Source organism: Eubalaena glacialis, chromosome 12, assembly GCF_028564815.1.
Source record: "Eubalaena glacialis isolate mEubGla1 chromosome 12, mEubGla1.1.hap2.+ XY, whole genome shotgun sequence".
NCBI classification, from domain to species: Eukaryota; Metazoa; Chordata; class Mammalia; order Artiodactyla; family Balaenidae; genus Eubalaena; species Eubalaena glacialis.
Genome location: NC_083727.1, coordinates 28,058,697 through 28,079,756, shown reverse-complemented (window position 1 = coordinate 28,079,756; position 21,060 = coordinate 28,058,697). Strand labels below are relative to the sequence as shown.

The window sequence follows — 21,060 nt, the reverse complement described above, 5'->3', positions numbered from 1 at the left end:
TCACGTGCCCCTTATGGTTCTTTTGGAGGGGAGGGTCTTAGGGGGAAGGCTATGCAATCTCTAGATAGAGGAGGGAAAGGTTCCGGAAGAAAAAAAGAGGTTCTGTTAGCAGAATGGGGCGGGGGGGGGGGGTGGGGGGAGAAGGGAGAGGATATGGAGAAGGCAGAAACAACAGATGGCCACTGCCGAGATCTTCCAGAGTGGGAAGAGAAATACAGGGATGAGCTGGGGGCCCTGGTAGAGGAAATAGCCCTAAACAACTGTACCTTCGCACACTTCGGGAGAGAACGTGCTGAAGCCCCAGGCATGCTTGTGTGGCATCCCTGTGCCCTGCTTCTTGAATGACTCCCTGTGGGGAGTTGCAGGCGGGATCTCCCTGGCATGAATAATCCTGACGCTTCACCACAGAAGCTGGAGGAAAGAGAGGAAAGCAGGGCTCAGCAGCATCAACATGATTTCTGTTTTTCACTGCACGTAATATTGTTCACCAACTCGTCTGCGCAAGTCTCCCTCCACAGCTCTCAAGATTAACAACTCATCTTTAGGTAAGGGTAAAAACGAATTAGTTCAAACACAAGCAACAGCTGGGAAGTGGGCAAAAGTACATACACTCACATTTGAGAAAAATATAAATCTTGCTGCTATCTTTTAGCTCAGTGTTTCTTGTCTATTTTGTTTTTTGATACACCTCACCACAAGGTAGTTTCAATTGTTAAAATTTTTTCCTGAAAAGAGAAAATGTCTCTTGGGTTCTCCCGAGAGCGGGGTGCCCAGGCACACACACATTCTTCCCATAGCACAGCACTTTAAAATTAATAGCACATGCAGAGGAAAACTAAACCCTTTGACGTCACTCTTGAAATGAGGAAACAGAAACAGAAAAGGCTCCACTCCAGTAAGCTGCCAGAGTTGAAGCCGATTGGTCTCCGCTTTTCCTTGCCTGTGGCAACTGACAGCACCTCCCAGCCTAGCAGGCCGGCTGCCTGCTCCCCCAGCCAGTCGGTGGGTCTGGGCACTGCAGCAGGCTCGGCTCCATCCCAGCACTTGCCTGGGAGAAAGAAACGTGGTATACTCACCCAGAGAGAATCTCTTTCTACCTTCCTTCCTCCCCGATCTCTCTGTGTGCTTTTGTGTTACTTTTTTTTTTTCTTTTTTTTTTTTTACTTAATTATATTCCTAATCCTGGATGAAGTTGCTGGATTCCGCAGCACAAGTCTTCATGAACAAGCAGCACCGCTCAGAGATTTCACGGCATTCAAAGGTCACAGAACTGCCACTATGGTTAAATGTCTTGTTTAATGGTTGAGGTAGGTACAACAGATTTCAGCGGCAACTCATTTTTCTTGAGAGAACAGAATCACAGAGAGGTGGCAGGAGTTTTATTTTAAATGAACCTGTATGTATATATTTTTTGGTCTGTGATTGTTACTACAGCAACCAGCTTTTGAATTTCCTTCCTTTTTCTAGGCGAACTGACTAAACATTATCACTTACCCTGAATTAACCGTTTCATTCCAAGCAGCCTAATGAGATACTCTGGCCTTTTCGCTGCACTTTGAGCCCCTCCTGAGGAGGGTTGCTTTTTTTCCTTTGGCTTCTTTTTTAATGAACGCAATATTTCTTCTCCAATGTAAATCTTAGAGTTGAGTCATTTTTTCTTTTTGGTGGGACAGGACAGGAAAATATTGGTAAAGAGATTAGTGAGGGCTGCGGAACAGGGAAAAAGAAAATCCTTTTTTCTCTTGAGTTTGTCATGTTGGTTGATAGAAGATGAAGAAATTAGTAGGAAGAGAGGAGGAAGCTAATAATGAAATTGAAGGTAGAAAAACCTATAGGAGGTGTGTCAGAAAAATGAACTCTTGAGGAAAATGCACTTTATCATTTTGTTGCATTTTTTTTTAATGTTCTGGATTTAGAAGACAACAGGGGAAATGCAGTCCCTGAGTTACATGACCAATGATTTAGATCTCATTATTTATAAAGGAGAATAAAACTTCTTTATTAGCACTGCAAATTTGCTAATTATCTTTTCCTATAATAGTTGAAAGCAGAGTGAGATATTTAATTAGGCACTTGAGTGATTGAGCCTGGGGACTAATTAATCTTCTATAGATTCTGTTCTTCATGTGTTCAGCCAGCATGACTATTAAAATGTTACAGTAAACCTCTTTGCCCCTGAAGGCAGGCATATGCATTTATATACAGTAAACCACTAAACGTTGCTGGGGTGGGAAGCAGGGCAATTAAACCCAGGGCTAATATTGTTTTCAGTGGCACATTATTATTATGGGTTGAGGGGGACCCCTGCTAAAAATCATTCCTATCTAGAGTCAGTTATTGTAAGAGCAATTCAAGTAATATATGGTTCACATGGATTTCCTTATTAGCCTTCTCAAAGTTATAAAATAGCAAGTAAGACAGGATTGTTTGAAACCATTACTGTTTCCAGAATTTCTTGATTTTTTCCCCAAAGGTTTCTATTCTCAACGTTAAGAGAAAATTTTAAAACTGGGTCATGTTAGCAGTAAGATTAAGCAAGGTGTAAAACACATAGTGAATTTCAAAGAATTAATGAAATTAACTGCATAAGAGTGTAATGTACCAAGTTAAGAACTGCAAAAATATTAGGTCTGAAATGCAGAGGATGTGCTGTGAATGGACAATTGCTTTTCTGCAGCGCCTAGTGGGAAAACAAGGACTTTGTGTGTTGCAAATGCCTAACTGCAGCTCCTCCATTTCCTCTGCTTTATCTTTTATTACTGGCTGGTGAAACAAAGACGGGTGTCAGTAGTAACGTCTTGATTGACATTTTCTCTAATAAAATGAAGTCGCTTTTTGTCTGAAGTAGAAGCCCAGAGTTGACGAGTTGCAACTCCAAAGTCTGTATCCTCTTTATAAGGATTTTTACCTGACACTGTAAGCTGTCTGATTTCAGAGTGTACTCAGTTGAGACAAAATCAGTGGTGACTATATGTCAGCCAATTAGCTGGGAGAAACTCTGTTTTGAATCAAGTTACTTAGGGCAAGGGTGGAAAAATCTAAGATGTGTCAGGAGCAGACACCAACTTAAGGAAATTAATTGCACCAGTACATCTTGTAATGCCTTTCACGATGTTCAGCACAAAGTTACTCATTGTCAGTTCTCAATAAATACCTAGTTAAAATGTTTGCTGAGAATTTACTATCCTTCATATATTGTAAATTATTTAAATAAATTTCAAATATGGCATTTTCAACTGTCTTTGAAAAAAGCCTTTGTGTTAGTCCAACCTAAAGTATAATCTATTTAGGAGGGCATTGCAAACATTGACTGGTGTTCTTTTCAGCCAGAGAACCTTGTTACCCCAAACAGATGCAAAAGTAAAATAACCAAGTTTCCTCAAAGTGAGCATGTACCACATGGAAATGCCTCTACCTAGTAATTAATCTTCCAAAGTTGAATGTGTTGTTAAGCAGGCTCAAATCACAGGGGAAGCTGCTTGTTGACTGACAGAACATAGTGCTGGAAGGAATTTATTAAGCAGTAAACTAATCCCAAGCAAGAGTAAAAGGGCCTCATTATATTCAAGTGAAGTGTCAAAATTAAGAATCAGAATAGACTTGAGAACATCTAAATGTAGAAGCTAACAGGTATTCTAAGTGGTTCAACTCACCTTGACTTTTGGGGGGGTAACTTTTTGAAGGACCCTCAATGTTCAGAACTTTTTACCCAAAGACTCCACCATCCCATGGATTCAGCTTATATATCCCAGAGAATCCGCAGACGAGTAGGAATCTCTCTTCTAGGAGGCAAGTCTAGCTAAAGAAGAAGAGATTTGGCATTTGGAAATGAGATGAGACCCTCTCTATCAGCGCCTCCCCGTGGTGGCATCCCCATTCCTCCTCAGAGCTTCCCCTTGGGCATCCTCACTTCTCCTAAGAATGTGTCTTGGGGAGCACGCCCATCCCTCATGTGGGAGGCAGCCTTGGGGTGCTTTACAGGCATCAGGACCATTGGCTTTACAAGCATCCTAGGTGGCTTTGTCAACATGCTAACTTTGATTCCTGAGGTGATGCATACTTGGTATATTAGCAATCTTTAAAGTGGTCGATATGGAAATTTGGGGGATAGAAGGGAAAAAGGGATGTAGAAACCCAAACTGACAATATCTACTACGTTCCAGGCATTGTTAGAGATTTGAACGAAGGGTACAACGACATGCGTCAAAGTTCTAGTGTATAATCAAGGCAGTTATACTTTCCCAAGAATCGCTTAGGTATCTAGATGATTTCATTTGTACGTAGAAAGTGATTGCATGGAGCACACTAAAAAGAGCGGCAGGTAGAGGCAGGGGACCAGTGGGCACCCTTATTCAGGATCTAACTAGTTGGATGACTCCGAGCCACTTGCTCACTCTTGATCTCAGTTTCATCACCTGTCAATGAAACTGGTTGTATTGGGTTATTTCTAACAATCCTTTTTTAGATGAAACTTTTTACAGTATTCTTATTTGGTGTTTTTTTTAAAATTCCATTTGTATATAAAAATGTGAGTGTTAAACCTTTATTAAAAAAAAAAAATTACTATGTGCTTCCAACATGTCAAGGGCTATGCCTACCGAGGCAAAGTGAATAAAAAGATAGATAAGCAATGATTCCCACCTTCAGGAAACTTACATTCTGTGTAAGTAGTGGAGCCTGGGCAGAGAAAATGAGGAACAGAGAGAATTTGGAAGGGAGGTAGTGATGAAGAAAAACAAAAGAGGTGGCTTTATGCAACTGAAATCAAGAAAACAATCTAAATTTTCCATCTATATAGATATTTACGCCTATTATTGTGGTCTTTAATATGACCATTGGAAGGCATTGTCATTCTTTTGAAATGATATATTTGTAATGGTGTCCTTAAAAAATATAATGTGAAAGGAAGCCAAAGTTTTCCCTTTAGTTGATTAAGCTACTGTATAGGTTTGAGATGGTGAATTAAATCAGTGCATTGATATCTTCTCCATTGTCACTTGGACTCGGAACCCCTAGGAGTTCCAGAAAGCAGGAGTCCTTCGAGAACTTTGACAGCAGCCCCAGGTTCCAGTAGCCATTTGGTGCAAGCAAGGAGGGTTCCCAAGCTGTGATGGGCTTGACCACTGATGCCTTGTAGTGTCGCAGGAATGTCCTTGGTGGCAGGAAACCTCCCAAAGTGGCTCAGAACTTTCAGAGATGACCTGTGTGAGTTAAGGCAAATTTCTTAAACTTTGGAGGCCCCAACTGCCTCCTCTTTAAAATGAGGCTTTTGGAATACTTCTGGGATGCCTTTTTCCTTTCCAGATTCTGAACTTCACCCTGACAAGATTAAAGTTGACTAGTTAGCATTAATTTCTTTTTATTCTTCCACCTCTCCCATCCTTTATTTCTACCACTTCCCTTAAAAGTTTGCCTTTACTCAGTTATCCAAATTTATGCAATTTCACCTCCAAAATACCCTCATTGCCAAGGAAAAACAAAAACAAGTCCCTGGGTTTTGGAGAATTTCTCTGCAGGAGGACTGTTGCTCCCCAAGGAAGACCACCTGTCCTCGCCCCCTTTCTCTCCTCTGAGGCTGATGTGCTGCTCTGTGGCTGTAGCTCCCCTTCAGACAGTAAAGGGATGTGCTTTGTGTTCACTGTAGCTGGAGACTTTAATGTGACAAGTGTCTTTTTCCTAAGTGCCAATCATTGTCCTAGATTTTCTGTGTTATCTCACTTTAATATCTCTTCCGCTCCAATTCTGGTTTCTTTAGGGAATAACTGAAAACTTGTTAATAACTAAGTTGGAGGAATCCTCAGAAGAAAGATGTTTTTGGTGAATTGGTTGGCCATTGAGTGTCTGCTCTGAGACCTGGGGTCTGTGGTACAGGGTGGCTGCCTCATCCTGCTGGTGGAATTTGATGCAATTGAGCTACTCTAATCCAGGCACTGGTTGGATCCTACTTGGGTCAGAGCATTCCTCTGGCATCTCCTGTGGGTATGGTTTACAGATAATGTCTCAAGCTTGGAGAATAAGGGACAGGGTTTGTAGTTTTGGATAAACCTAAAAATAACATGACACAAAACACACATAAGTCTATTAAGCAATATATAATTCTTAATATATTAGTGTATAAATACGCCAGTATTGAAAATCAAAACCCTTTCATGAATGCTTTATACATTTATTTGCATACAGTATAGAAGTATGAAAATAATAGCTTTAGTCAATATACCAGTAAAGAAAGTTTATGTCATACATACCCCCTCCATCCTTCCCTCTCCCTTCACCCTTCCTTTCTTCCTTCCTTCCTGCCTCCCTTTCTTCCCTTTCTTGCATTTGTAAGGAGAAGATGGAAAAAATTAAGATTGGTAATGAGATTTTGATGGAGTTTCTGTTTGTAAAATTTGAAGTAATGTTTGTTTTAGTTTTTCCTTTCTAATTGTTGGTGAATATGTGCAAAATTTTTCATTAAAATTCCTGCTCAGATTCTTGTCTTATTAATACCTTTTGTGTTTTACATTCATATTTAACATGTAAATAAATATATAAGATATCCTTTCTACATGATGAAAATCATCATTACCTGATCACTGCTTCAGACACACAAAAAAGGATTCAGTTCAAAACAGGAGTTTATACATAATTTAAATATACTGAAGGATATTTAAGAGTTTTGAGTTTTAAAAAATAATTCTTCTTTTCCCCTGGGATGGGAGGTAGGGTCCAGGGTTAGCCTGGGGTGAGGGGTATTTCCATGGGTTCAGGTGTAGACATAAGGAGGTTAACATATACCTGAATTGGTCAAAATTTGATATCTAAAACAGACACTAAATTTTCAATGTTTTACATATTCTTTGACCCTAGTAAATCTTAGTCTAAGAATATATCAAATTATGTTTATTTTTGCCTTGTTTGTAATATAAAAACTCAGAAACTACCTAAACTAATAATAGGTGAGTTGTTGAGTACATTATTTTAAATCCATACAATAGAATGCTATATAGTTACTTAAAAGAATACGCTAGATCTACATGCACAGTCTGGAATGATTTTCAAGATGTGTTAAGTGAAAAAAAGCTGCATTAACATTTGTATAACAACATAAACATTCACACACACTGATGGAAAATTTCTAGAAATTCAAATAAAAAACTTAGCAGTGGAAGCCTCTGGCAGGAGAACTTTGAGCATGGGATGGGAACAAGACTATCTGTTCATGTATATACTTTAGAATTGTTCAGCTTTTCTCCCCATAAGTTTATTACATACACAGTGGAAAAATTATGTATATTTATTTATTACTGCGTGATATTTAAATTAGAGTTGAGAGGAAAATTAGAAAGTAAAAGAAGAAAGAGTTCTGTTTTTTAATTGCTTCATTAGCTTCTTCCTTCAATCATATTGAATTTCTCCCGTGTGCCTTTAACACAGGTGGGGAGGCCATCATGCCCCGGAAGAAAGAGTCTAGGAAGTGAGGAGATAGATAGCCCAGCCCTCCTGCTTGAGTAACTTTGGGCCAGTCATCTCTCAGGGCACCAGTTTCTTCATGTACAAAACGAGAGGCTTAGTCAAGCTCAAAGTTCCTTCCAGCTTTCATATATGTTTCAAAGTTTTCATAAGAAAACTTTTTGTCCTGTTGCCTGCCCAACTATTTGAGACCTTTCTCCATAAACTAAATGTACATATTTGACTGTATGTATTTTATTGCTTTGAACACTTTAACTAAATTTTCTCTTTTAGAATTGGTCAATTTGGTTTAATTTTTCAAATTAATTAAATATGCACAATTTATATTTATTCAAATAGTGTTTAAGGAAACCACACATCATGGACTTTATTAAAGTATGCTATAATACCATTTATTCATAAAACAGTAGAAAACAGTTTGTATTGAGATGTGTAGTTTGTGCAGTAATACAAGCAACTAATGCTTCAGTTTCAATATGATTTATACCTTTCTTGGTTTTTCAGGAGAAAAAAAAAAGACTTTCATTTCCCTTTCCCATTATGCCACTTGCCAACTGTGTCCAGCCAGATGAAAGAACTCAGTCATTCACAAAAGTGTAGATGTATTCTCGTAAAAGGAGATGCTGCAGTAATACAGAGGTCTAAAGAATGCCTTGATTTAGAAAAGGTCATTAAATTTAAGGAAAAAGTTGTTTTCCATGTGATAGAAATATAGTATATTTCCATGTCTTTCAGACTAGTCTTCTTGCTTTTTCAGTGAAATGAAAACAATTTCAATTTGGTTTTTAGTTTGATTTGGAAAATATAAGTATTAGTTATTTTAATTATTTAGTAATTTTTATTTTCTATTTTTCTAGACTTTTATTGTGTTTGGAGTAAAAAACAATCTTTAAGTTAAAACAAAAGGAATAAACACAAAACAGATAGGAATTTGTATGATAAGAGTTTTCTTTTTTTAAACAATTTTATTGAGGCATAATTGACACACAATTGACTGCACATATTTGAAGTGTACAATTTGATAAGTTTGATACTCTTGTGAAACCATCACCACATTCAAGACAATGAACATATCCATCATCCCCCAATTTTTTCCTGTGCCTTTGTAGTCCCTCCCTCTACCCCTCTCTCCATTCTGAAACAACCACTTATCTGCTTTTTATGTATGATAGGAGTTTTGAATGACATTCTAAATTTTTCTCTACAAATCCCTTTAATTTTTAAAAAAATTATTAATCATTTAAAAATAATCCAATGGCTAATAATAAAGTAATTGAAAAATACTATCTTCTTTTTCATTAATATGTTGCCCCTGAGGGTCTGTGTGAGTGCATGAGAGAGACAGAGGGCAAACCCTTCTCAAACTTGAAGACAAATGTATATAAAAACTTTTAATGGTATTTGTGTCAAAAAACAGTCAGTTGGAGAATATAGCCTACTTAAAATATGTCTCCTTTAACGTAAATCTTTTTAAAAATAGGTCAGATACATTTATTGAATTAATTGGCAACAATATGTAATTTCTAAAAATTTAGTTTGTGTATTTTATGTGTAGAGAGAAGGGAAAACAGGAAGAAAAAAATGAGAATCAAACTTTTTTCAAGGAACACTGACCTTGTAACCTAAATCCCTGCATTCAAGTTCCAGATGCTAGCCTTACTAAGTGTAATACTTTGGGCAAGTTATTTAGCATTTTTGACTTTTTAAGTCTCTTAAATGTGAACTTAAAATGAGTTGCCTTTATGTTCTAAACTTTCTAAGATTTACTCACTACACACGCAGATGGATTAGCTTTCATAGTAATTAGTCGCTTAGTTCAAGGCACAAATGTCAAGTCACTTCTTTCTCAGAACATTCCTGTTAGGAGAGGATTCATTATGCCCACTTTAATGGCAAGGAAATTGAGGTTTACAGAAGTTAAAACTAATAGAGTTGAAATTCAACCCTAGCTTTTTTAATGACAGTTTTTTATTGTTTTTATATGTTTCAAATGCACTGTGTTTAAATCCATCTTTGATCATTCTAAGCATGAGTTAGAAAAAGACTTTTTAAATTATTATACAAAACATAAAAATATCTGTTTCAAAATGTTAAAGCAATCTATGCAATATGTTTATTTATAGGAGGTTCCAGTGTATAGAGGAAACATTATTTCATTTTAAGTTCATTCGCAGTGGGTGAATCTGACACTTTAAACTTCAGAAGTTTTGTTCTGAAAGGCAGTGTAACGTAATGATGAACAGTGCAGAATCTGGCACCATTCATTGTGGTTCACTTATTAGTTCTGGGATCCTAAGCCAGTTAATCTCTCTGGCCTGCACTTACTTATTTATAAGATGAAGGTGTTTAAAATATCTGCCTCATAAGGTTGTTGAGAAGATCAAATGAGTTTTGTTCGTAAAATGCTTAGAACGGTGCATGAAAGGTAGTAAGCATCATGTGTGTATCAACTGGTATTATTTGCTTACAGTTATAAAAATTATTTCATGGAGTTGTAACTATTTTGGGCATAGTCCTGTTGGATGTTTTAAACATTTAAGAGATATATAGTTTTTTATTTTATTTTTAAACTATAGCACACATTCAGAGAAATACCCAACATACAAATGTACAGAATGGTTCACTAATTTTAAGTGAACCAATGTATGACAATTACCCAAGCCAAGAAATAGAACATTATTACATTACTGCCACCTCAGAAATCCCATCAAGCCTCCTCCATTCTTTCGTTCACCATTATACAGTGAGACTTACTAGGTTGTTGCTTATGGCTCTAATTTAATTTCATTATTGCATAGTGTCTAATTATTTGAATATGCAAGAATTTATTTACCCATTCTACTGTGGAAAAACATTTCAGTTGTATCTAGTTGTTAATATTATGAATAGTACTGGCCTGAGCATTCTTTTGATACACCTGTACATGTATTTCTGCTGAACATACACCTAGGAATTAGTTGCTGGGCCACAGAGAATGTTCATGTTCTACCTCAGTAGAAAATTCAAAACTGCTCAAGGTGGTTAAAATAATTTACACTCCCACCAACAATGTATGTATGATAGTTTCCTTCCTCACTAACCTTACATATTAGCATTTAGGAGGTGTGTAGTGATAGCTTATGGTGGTTTTAATTTGCATTTTCCTGATTATTGACAAGTTTGAGCACTTTTGCACATATATATTGGCCATGTAAATATCCTCTTTGTGAAGTGTCTAAACAAGTCATTTATATATTAATTTCTAGGAATTTTTGATATATTTTGATATCTTTGATTGCTATATATGTTACAAATATTTTCTCCCATTCGTAAAATCTCCTGTTCTCTTCTTCAAGATTATTTTGTTCATTCTTCATTCTCTACATTGCCGTATAAATTTTAGAATTGACTTAAGATTCTTACCTAAAAATGAAATTTTGGTTATTGACCAATTTGGGAAGATTTGACATCTTTCCTGAGTCTTTCAATTCATGAACATAGTATATCCCTCCATTTATTTAGGTCTTTGTTAATTTCTGTCAATAATATCTTCTAGCTTGCTTTGTGGTCATTTTACACATTCCTTGCTAGATATATTACTAAACACTTAGTATTTTGATGCTATTCTAAATATTATCTCTTCAATTTCAATTTTTACTTTTTGTTACTAATATATAGAAAACCAATTAATTGTTGGTATGTCAATTTGTTATCAGCAGCCTTACTAAACTCACTTGGGAATTCTCATATTTTATCTGTAGATTCTTTTGATATTCTATGTAGGCAATCATGCTATCCAAGAATAATGGTAGGCATATATATTCTTTTTTAATACTGATAGTTTTGTCTTATTGTACTGGCTAGGATTTTCAGTAAATGGTTGAAGAGGTAACAGTGGGTAATGTATTATTTTCAATCTTAGAAGGAAAGCTTTCAACATTCTATCATTCAGTATTATATTCTCTATAATATTGAGAAGTTTTCTTCTATTTCTAGTTTGCTAAGAGTTATCATGAATAAATATTTGATTTATCAAATGTTCTTTCTGATATCTACCATGTGATTTTTCTGTATTTTTCTGTTGTGGTGGTGACTGATTTTACAATGTCAAATCAAACTTGAAGTCCTGGAGTAATCCCAATTTGGTCATGATGTGTTATGCTTTTTTTTTTTTTAATCCATTATTACCTTGTTTCTGGATTGCTAATAATTTTTAGGATTTTGCAACTATGTTCATAAAAAAGGTTAGCCTAAAATTATTCTTTCTGGTAACAGCCAGGTTCCATTGACCTCATAAAAATAGTTAGAAAATATTACCCTTTAAAAATTTGGAGGAGGGAGATTTATATAGATTCATGTTATTTCTTCCTTAAATATTTGTTAGAAATTGTAAACAGATCCATCTGGTCCTGGAATATTTTGTGGGCAAGATTTTAATTATGGTTTTAATTTCACTAATTTTTATGGGTTATTCAGGTTTTCTACTTTTATTTTCAGTTACGGTAAGTTGTGTATTTCTAGGTCAACTATTTTATCAAAATTTTGTAATTAGCATGAAGTTATTCATAATTCCCTGCTTTAATATTAGTCTAACTTTTTATTTTGACTATTAGTTTACTGTGCCATTTCTGTTTTTATTGTTTTTCCTCCAGTAGTTTTGACAGGATTATCAACTTTATTAGATATTTCAAGTAAACAACTTTTGACTTTTTAAATCCTCTTTATTTATGTGTATTTATTGTCTATATTTATTAATTTTAGTCTTTTATTCCTTTTTTCTTCTTTTCTGAGCTTTTTTTTTTCTATTTTCTCAGGTTTTTTTGTGTTTGTTTTTTTGGCTCATAACATTTCAGTTTTTCTTCTTTTTGAATAAATACATTTAAATTTTTCTCTAACAGAGTTGCATCCCCAAATTTAGAGTTTCCATCATCAGGTAGCTCAAAACAATTTCAATTGTAATTTCTTTTTGGACTTAGATTATTTAGAAGTGCATTTATTAATTTTCAAACATATTGGGGTTTTCTAGTTATCTTTTTGTCATTGTTTCCTAGTATAATTCTACCGTGGTCATAGATCGTAATTGATCATACATGATTTAGGTCTTTGAAATTTGTTGTATCTTATTTGTATGACTCAACATATGGCCAACTTCTGTAAATGTTTCACATACATTTGAAATGAGTTTGGATTCTGTGGTTGTTAGGTACAGCGCTCTATACAAGTCAATTAGAAAATTATTAATTGAATAATTCAAATCTAATAGTTGGTTCTCAGGAAGCAAAAAAATCAATACATATCACAATGGTCTATGGCCTTCCAAAGAGGGCCATGTGTATATAATCTGTACATAAACAGATATACAGTGTATATGGTATTAAACTCTTTTGGAAGGAAGTGATTAGGAGAAACAAATCTAAAAAGTCTGCTTAAGGAAATGGGATGATAATGGAAAAAAAGTTGACAAATACTTAGTTAGATACAAATTTAGAACTGTTATATCATCCTGTTGAATTGAAACTTTTCTCATAATAAAATACCCCTTTTTTCTCTATTAATGATTTTGCCTTCAAGTCTACTTTGACTAATACTAAAATCTGTACCACTAGCTTTCTGTTAGTGTCTGTGTGACTTATCTCTCATTCTCTTAGTCTTTAATTTTCTATATGTTTATGGTTTAGATGTCTCTCTTTACAAGCATCAGATAAGTAAATATTGTTTTATCATTCAGTCTGATATTTGTCTTGTCAGTGGAGTATTTAGTCTTTTTGCATTTAATGTCATAATGATATATTTGAGTTTAAATATGCTGATTTACTATGCTATTGGATTGGCCAAAACATTTGTTCGGGATTTTCTGTAACATCTTACAAAAAACCTGGATGCAATTTTTGGTCAACCCAATATTTGCCCTTCCTGTTCTATATTTCTTTTTATCTCTTTGCTTGCTGTCTTTGGATTGAGTATATTTATAATTACATTGCCCCTTTCCTATTAGCTTGTTATTTTTACATTCTTTTACATTGTTTTACTGGTTACTGTTGAGGTTACAGGATTCATCTTTGACCTAATGAAAGTACAATGCAAATTAGTACTTTTATCACTCTGTGGGAAATTTGAAAACCTTAGAATGAATACCTTAACTACTTTTGTGCCTCTTCTGAATTATATTCTATTTTTTAGGTATTTAATTTTATGTAATTTAAGCTCCACAATGATTATTGTTATTATGGTCTCATACAGTCATGTATACTCTTCTTCCTTCCTGCATCTCTGAGATTACATATAGGATTTCCTTTAGTATAGTGATAATTTGGTTCAGTTTTGTCTTTTCTTTTTCTATCTGAAATGTATTTACCTTTTTTTTTTATTACATGCACTTTTCCTGGGAAGAAAATTCTAGATTGGTAATTTTCTTTCCCCACTTTATAACATTATTACATTGTCTTATAACTCACTGTTTTTGTTAATGTCAGAAAATACTCTTTTAAAAGCAGTCTGTCCTTTATTTTGACTGTTTGTAATTCTTTCTTTATATCTTTGATTTCCAGTATTTTTACCATGATTGCTTAGGTGTGGTTTTCATTGTATTTATTATTTTATATATATATATTTTTTTTTTTAGGTATTATTTTATTTTATTTTTTAACATCTTTATTGGAGTATAATTGCTTTACATTGTTGTGTTAGTTTCTGCTGTATAACAAAGTGAATCAGCTATATATATACATATATCACCATATCCCCTCCCTCTTGCGTCTCCCTCCGACCCTCCCTATCCCACCCCTCTAGGTGATCACAAAGTACCGAGCTGACCTCCCTGTGCTATGCAGCTGCTTCCCACTAGCTATCTATTTTACATTTGGTAGTGTATATATGTCAATGCTACTCTCTCACTTCGTCCCAGCTTACCCTTACCCCTCCCCGTGTCCTCAAGTCCATTCTCTAAATCTGCGTCTTTATTCCTGTCCTGCCGCTAGGTTCATCAGAACCATTTTTTTTTTAGGTTCCATATATATGTGTTAGCACACGGTATTTGTTTTCCTCTTTCTGATTTACTTCACTCTGTATGACAGACTCTAGGTCCATCCACCTCACTACAAATAACTCAAATTCGTTTCTTTTTATGGCTGAGTAATATTCCATTGTATATATGTGCCACATCTTCTTTATCCATTCATCTGTCAATGGACACTTAGGTTGCTTCCATGTCCTTGCTATTGTAAATAGAGCTGCAGTGTACATTGTGGTGCATGACTCTTTTTGAATTATGGTTTTCTCAGGGTATATGCCCAGTAGTGGGATTCCTGGGTCATATGGTAGTTTTATTTTTAGTTTTTTAAGGAACCTCCATACTGTTCTCCATGGTGACTGTGTCAATTTACATTCCCACCAACAGTGCAAGAGGGGTTCCTTTTCTCTACACCGTCTCCAACATTTATTGTTTGTAGATTTTTTGATCATGGCCATTCTGACCAGTGTGAGGTGATACCTCATTGTAGTTTTGATTTGCATTTCTCTAATGATTAGTGATGTTGAGCATCCTTTCATGTGTTTGTTGGCAATCTGTATTGCCAATCTCTTCTTTGGAGAAATGTCTATTTAGGTCTTCTGTATTATTATATTTTTTATTATATTATATATTCTTATTATATGATGATGATGGTGGTAATTTTCAGTCCTAGAATCTGGGTTTTTTTGGCAGTTTCTAGATCTCTGGGAAAATTCTCAATCTTGTCTATCATATCCTTGTATATATTATATGTATTATTTTAAAGTCTTTGTTTTATTTATATCTTTTAAGTGTCTGTTTCTATTGTCTGCTAGTGCTCCTGGTTGGTTCAAATTTCTTGCCTTTCGTATGCTTGGTTATTTTTGATGGGGCACTGGACATTATAAATAAAAAATATGGAGATGAATTGAGGCCTAATGTTATATTATCTTTCTCCAGATAGGATTTACATTTGTTTCTGCCAAGTAACTGGTGACACTAATAGTCCTGATTGTCTTAATAGTCCTGATTTTGTGTTGAGTGAATGTGTATGACATGCTTAAAACAGTGGTTGGCACATACTAAGTACTGTGCAACTATCTCTTTTTTCCTTTCGTTGCTTTCTTTAAAGGATGTGGAAAGAGAGAAAGGGAAGAAAGAATTAAGGATAACATACATGGCATTAAAGAACTCCAGTATGCACCAGAAGTAAATTCTCATTTTTCTTCGTTTTATTGTCTTTTTCTTATATCTGAAGTAAATTTAAAAATGATAAGTTGTATTCATCAAAATCATGAACTAAGTAGATAAAGATAAGTATGTGTTTACCTCCCATATTTTACTATGGGCATTATATCCATTACGTAAAATTTTAAAACAAAAAGAATTACGATTGCATCAGTATAATTACCTTATTTTATAATTATTATTTTCCAGTTGTACTTTGAGAAACGTTATCATTTTGGAGATTGCTTATATCCTAAAGAGATCTTGGGTGAAATAACTATTTGTTAATAGACAGTTTTTCATCTGCACCTCACATTTCCAATCAAGGATACCTACCAAAATGTATCATTTAAGTCTTGATTTATGGCTTTTTTGCATGGAAGCTAATGTTATCTTATATAGCAGCTGATATAAATTAGGTACGATGAGCTATTAGCAACTCTCTTCATTATCCAAATTGTTTCACAGTTTATAGTTGCATGCAAGCAAAATCTAATGTCTCTGAATGAGACATTATGTGTTAGTCCACATGTGTTGTAAACACTCAAAAAATTTTATTTTCAGTACACTAGCTATGTCCTGTGGAATGAGCAAATTATTATTTAAATAGTTGCAAGAAAAATACTCTACCCAGGATTAAACTTAGCTACGCTAGAGTCAAATTCTCATCTAGTTATGTAAAACCAGGTTTTTGGTGTTCTGTATTTATCTATTGCCTCTGGCAGTTTGCTGGCTTTTCTTGGGCATTTGTGTTTTCCTAGTACTACTTTATGCAGGTTTTCCAGTGCTGGGTTATCTTTGGAGCACAGGTGAACTTGAAGTTATAGCTAATAAATGCAAAATATGCTACGTCCTTAACCTAGAGTTCAATCATTAATTATTTACAAGCAATTTAAAAAGTTAGAAAATATATATTTTTAGAGAAAAAAACAGTAAACAGTTAAGAAAAATATGCTTGAAATATCCTGCTTTATTGATTTTCTTTTTAAATAGGTGTGTTTCTAGTTTTCATGTCATTTTTTTCTTTTTAAAATAAAAATTAAAAAAAATGGAATTTAAAAAGAATCAATGTTTAGCCTATTATATGTATGCTAAAGCATATTAAATTAAAAACATATTAATAAGTGGTATGTTTTTATAAAATATGCTGTTTTGAATTGATAATATCATACATTACAAGTAACAGAAAAGAAGAATTGACTTAATATTTAAGCCAAAAGACTAAGTTTTATGTGTTACTCCATGAATTTTTAAACTGAGAAGACATTTACGTTATAGAGTAACAACAAGGAGTTATTACAAACTGTTGAGTAACTAAATAGCAGTTTTGCACAGTTTTTAATTGCAAATTCTTGTGAAAAGGTACATGAGTAATTTATTCTGTTTCTAACACAGATATTTAGTTTCTTCCTTAAAGAAATCAGAAAGGAATTCATAAATAATTTTTAAGCTAATTTAATATGTTGAATTTAAATTTTAAAAAAAATTTATAAACCTGGTAATTTTGACCTGCATTTAAGTTATTCATGCAATCTTGAACACGCAAGATGACTTCAATTATTTTCTAGCTGTGAAACAGTCCTAAAATTATGTCACTATTTCCAAACCAGAATCTGATATCATAGCTTTTTTTTTTTTAAATTAGAGTTTCAGGCTAGGAGAAGTTTTCCTGTATGGCTGAGATGAGTTTCATATTCCACATAGTGAGGGTTCTCTGCATCCTTGCCCTTGTCCTGAGCCAGTGTTCTACTGCTTGATGCCAGGATGGTCATACCCATCTTTTGCCTCTGGTCAAACTACTGGTTAAATATTTTGACTATCATTCCTTTTAGTGCCTATATTTTATCAAGAAGCAGGCTTGACAAATCAGTATGTGGAAACGATTTAAGAAGAATATTGGTTGAGGGGCTTGCATGAACACCCAGAGCTGTAATATGGTGGGTCTCCTCTGACTTTCCCATCATGCACAGGCAGCATCAGAACTGTGCCCAGTATTCAATCCAAGTGAATTCTTACACATGCTTAACTGAAATTGAATTTTAGGCCAAATATTTTACATTTTCTCTTGTTTAGTTTGGCCTAGATGCCTTAAGTATGCTGGCTCAATTTTTTTTTTTTCTATGAGAGCCTCAGATAATCATATGATACAAGTTTATGTACATATGTTTGTGTCCATGTGACTATATATAGGTAGACAGGTATAGATATATAAATATAGACACAGATATAGCTAGAAATATCTATATATGTGTGTATATACATGTACACATATGAAAGTATATAGCCCAATGATGATTGGCACATAATATTAGTACTTTAATTAAGATAATCTAGAATTACAAGTAATTGTGTTAGGTCTTAGAAGTGGGATAGGTATAGTCTTCTTTTAATTGATGTGAAACATAGGATGTGCACATATGACAAACTATTAATCAGCCCAAAACTTTAATATATTATATTCATGAGCACTAAGGTCTTGAGAAAAATTCTAATTTCTGCTTAAATCTTTAAATATCCTCATAAAATCTTCAATACATAGGTGTAATTGTCCCCTTTTAATGTGCAAACTGTGACTCCCATTGATTAAATAATTAGCCTAGGGTCACTGCTTTTAAATGACAGAGCCAGGATTCATTTATTCAACCAACAAGTATTTGGGGACCTAATGCGGTATAGGGACTGGGGATATAAAAGTAGAAAAGACAAAGTGCCTGTCTCCATGGAACTTGCATTCTAGTGAGAGAAGCCTGACAGTTAACACGTAAACAAGTAGATAAGACAGATCATTTCAGATACTGCTAAATGCTGTGAAGAAAATAAAACAGGGTAGTGTGATGGCTAGTTGCTGGCAATAGAGATGTGGGTGTGTAACTGGGAGGTCAGTGGAGTCTTGTCTGTGTCTGAAATAATTAAATGGATGCAGCCATGCAAAGACCTGGAAGAAGAGTGATCCAGGTGGAGGAAAGAGCAAGAGCAAAGCCCTAAAAAGAAAACAAATTTCATTGTTTGAAAGACAGAAAGGCCAGGGCTGCTGGAGCAAAATGAGATGCTAGGATGGAAGATGTGTGAGCCTAAGAAGGCAGGGCCCAGACCGTGTGCATCTTCACCAGGCATGGTCTGAATTCTACTCTTCTCACAGGGAATGGGAAGCCACTGAAACCAAGGCGACAGGGAAGAGATTCAACTGATTTGTGCTTTAAAGTGATGACTCTGGCTCCCGTGCAGAGAATGGATTGTGCAGGCTGGGGTATAGAAGCTGTCATGGGCAGCTGTCAGTTATTGCAGGAGAGGAGGAGAGGTGAAGGCAGCCTGGACTGAGGCGGAGACAGTGGAGTGATGGTTAGTGTTCAGATGTGAGCATCTGACAGTGTAATGGATAGGAATGGATGGTAGATTGGCTGTAAAGGAAGGACAGCATTACACAGTGCTTATGATCCCAGATTCTGGAGCCAAGCTCCCTGGGTTTATATTCTGACTCAGCCTCCTACCAGCTTTGTAACCTTGGATAAGTAACCTTGTTTAAATAACCTATTCTCCAACTTGTAAAATTGGAGGAAGACGCTAACCATGCCTACCTTATAGGATTGCTATACAGATTGAGTGTGTGTCTGCGTGTGTATCTGTGTGTGTGTGCACTTAGGACTCGGTTCAGTAGTCAGTGCTGTTTATATTGTGTACATGTCAATTAAATAAAGAACAATTGATGAATTCTAGGTTTTTGGCTTGCATCACTGCAGGTACCATTGACGAGATGGGGAAGATTGAGGGACCATGAGGTTGGAGAAGGGAGATGCAGGAAGAAAGTAGGAGTCCTGTTTGGGACACATTAAGTTTGAGGTGCAGTGTTCAGAGGAGAGATCAGAACTGTACTTAGATCTATCAATACATTTGCTATTTAAAGCCTTGCCACTGAATGAGATCACCTAGGAAAACAATGTAAATAAATAGGAAGAGGATGGAGGACTGAGCCTTCCATCAGCATCAAAAGGTGGGGAGAGGGGGAGGAGCCAGGAAATGATTCAAATGCATACGCATCTGGGTTTTACATGGTGCTGCCTATATTATTGGAGCCTTGCCAGAGCTCGTGCTTCAGAAGACTCTGTAGACATGAAAGCCTCTTTATAAATTCCTAGTATGAAGGGGCTGAGGCTTCCAGCTTGGACCCCGACGACAGGAATTTTCCATACATACTTGAGAGTAGCACAAAGAAACTGTGGTATAAATATGCCGCTCCATGTTTACTCTGAGATGTTTTTAAGTACAATCATAGTTATACGTGGCCCCTAATGAGAGCTCAGCTGCTTTAAATTGTGCCATTATTATATATTTTCCTTCACATGAAAGTATGGCACCTCCAATTTACAAAGACTTTTGTTTTGATACAAAAGTCTAGAACTGGCAAAGAATCATTCCCTAGACACTATATTATATTATTGATTTCCAGTCAGCCCACCAAAGCCTATGTAACCCACAAAGATGTGAAATTCAAGTGCAAGGAATACGTAGACCCTAAACAACACAAGGAACAACGTTTATGGAAATATTTGCTTTGATTTCTTAAGATACCAGGCACGCGTTGTTCTTCTCCTCCAAGTAAGGATAGAGAGTTGCCCATTGGGTGGAGGTGTCAGGGGGCAGAGAAAGGCGCTCCCGTGACCACGGTCACTTACACAAAAGATAGTCAGTGATTGTAGAAAACACAAGTATATATGAATTGAGGAGAAGAATCCAGGGGAAAGATAGGAAACTCAAAATCTAGTCTTGGCTTTGACATTCACCAAAGCTGTGACCCCAAGGAAGTCACTAAGTGTTCTGTGGCTCAGTTTCCATTTGTTTTATATTGGCTATAATAATCCCTCAAAGTGTTATTTTAAAAATAGATTTATTATATGTATATGTATTGATTATCTGTATGTATATATATGTATATATAAACATATGTTGAGATACATATATATGTAAAATATGTATTTGTGTGTGAATGTGAATGGTAGAAAAATCTAAGTAACTATTAATTACTGTTTATCATTATTGTTATCTCATAGCCTCATACCATCTCTTTGGTTTCCATTTTAATTCATGACATTTAGGAAAATATGAATGGCTGGATTTTAATAACGTGGAACAATAATAACAGAAATGAAATTTGAAACAACTAATTCCAACAATACAGAATAAGTTCTATTCATAATAACATTTTTTTTAACATCTTTATTGGAGTATAGTTGCTTTACAATGGTGTGTTAGTTTCTGCTGTATAACAAAGTGAATCAGCCACACATATACATACATCCCCGTATCTCCTAGGTCACCTCATTAGCTCTTCCAGTTTTTCCTAACAGATGGCTCAGTGAGTTGTCAAAAATGATCTAATTCCAGCTTTCTTAAGGGCTTGAGTGCTTGCAAAGAAGAGT

At 35.2% G+C, this 21,060-nt stretch overlaps 1 protein-coding gene across 1 annotated transcript in view; it reads left to right on the top strand.

Annotated features, from left to right (window-relative positions):
* Positions 1 to 909: 909 nt before the first annotated feature.
* PDE7B (phosphodiesterase 7B) overlaps positions 910 to 21,060 on the top strand; it is a 350,275-nt gene continuing 330,124 nt past the window's right edge. The window contains exon 1 of the mRNA XM_061206877.1: positions 910 to 1,307. Coding sequence (XP_061062860.1) covers positions 1,287 to 1,307 — 21 coding nt within the window. The 5' untranslated portion in view covers positions 910 to 1,286. The remainder of the gene's footprint in view (positions 1,308 to 21,060) is intronic.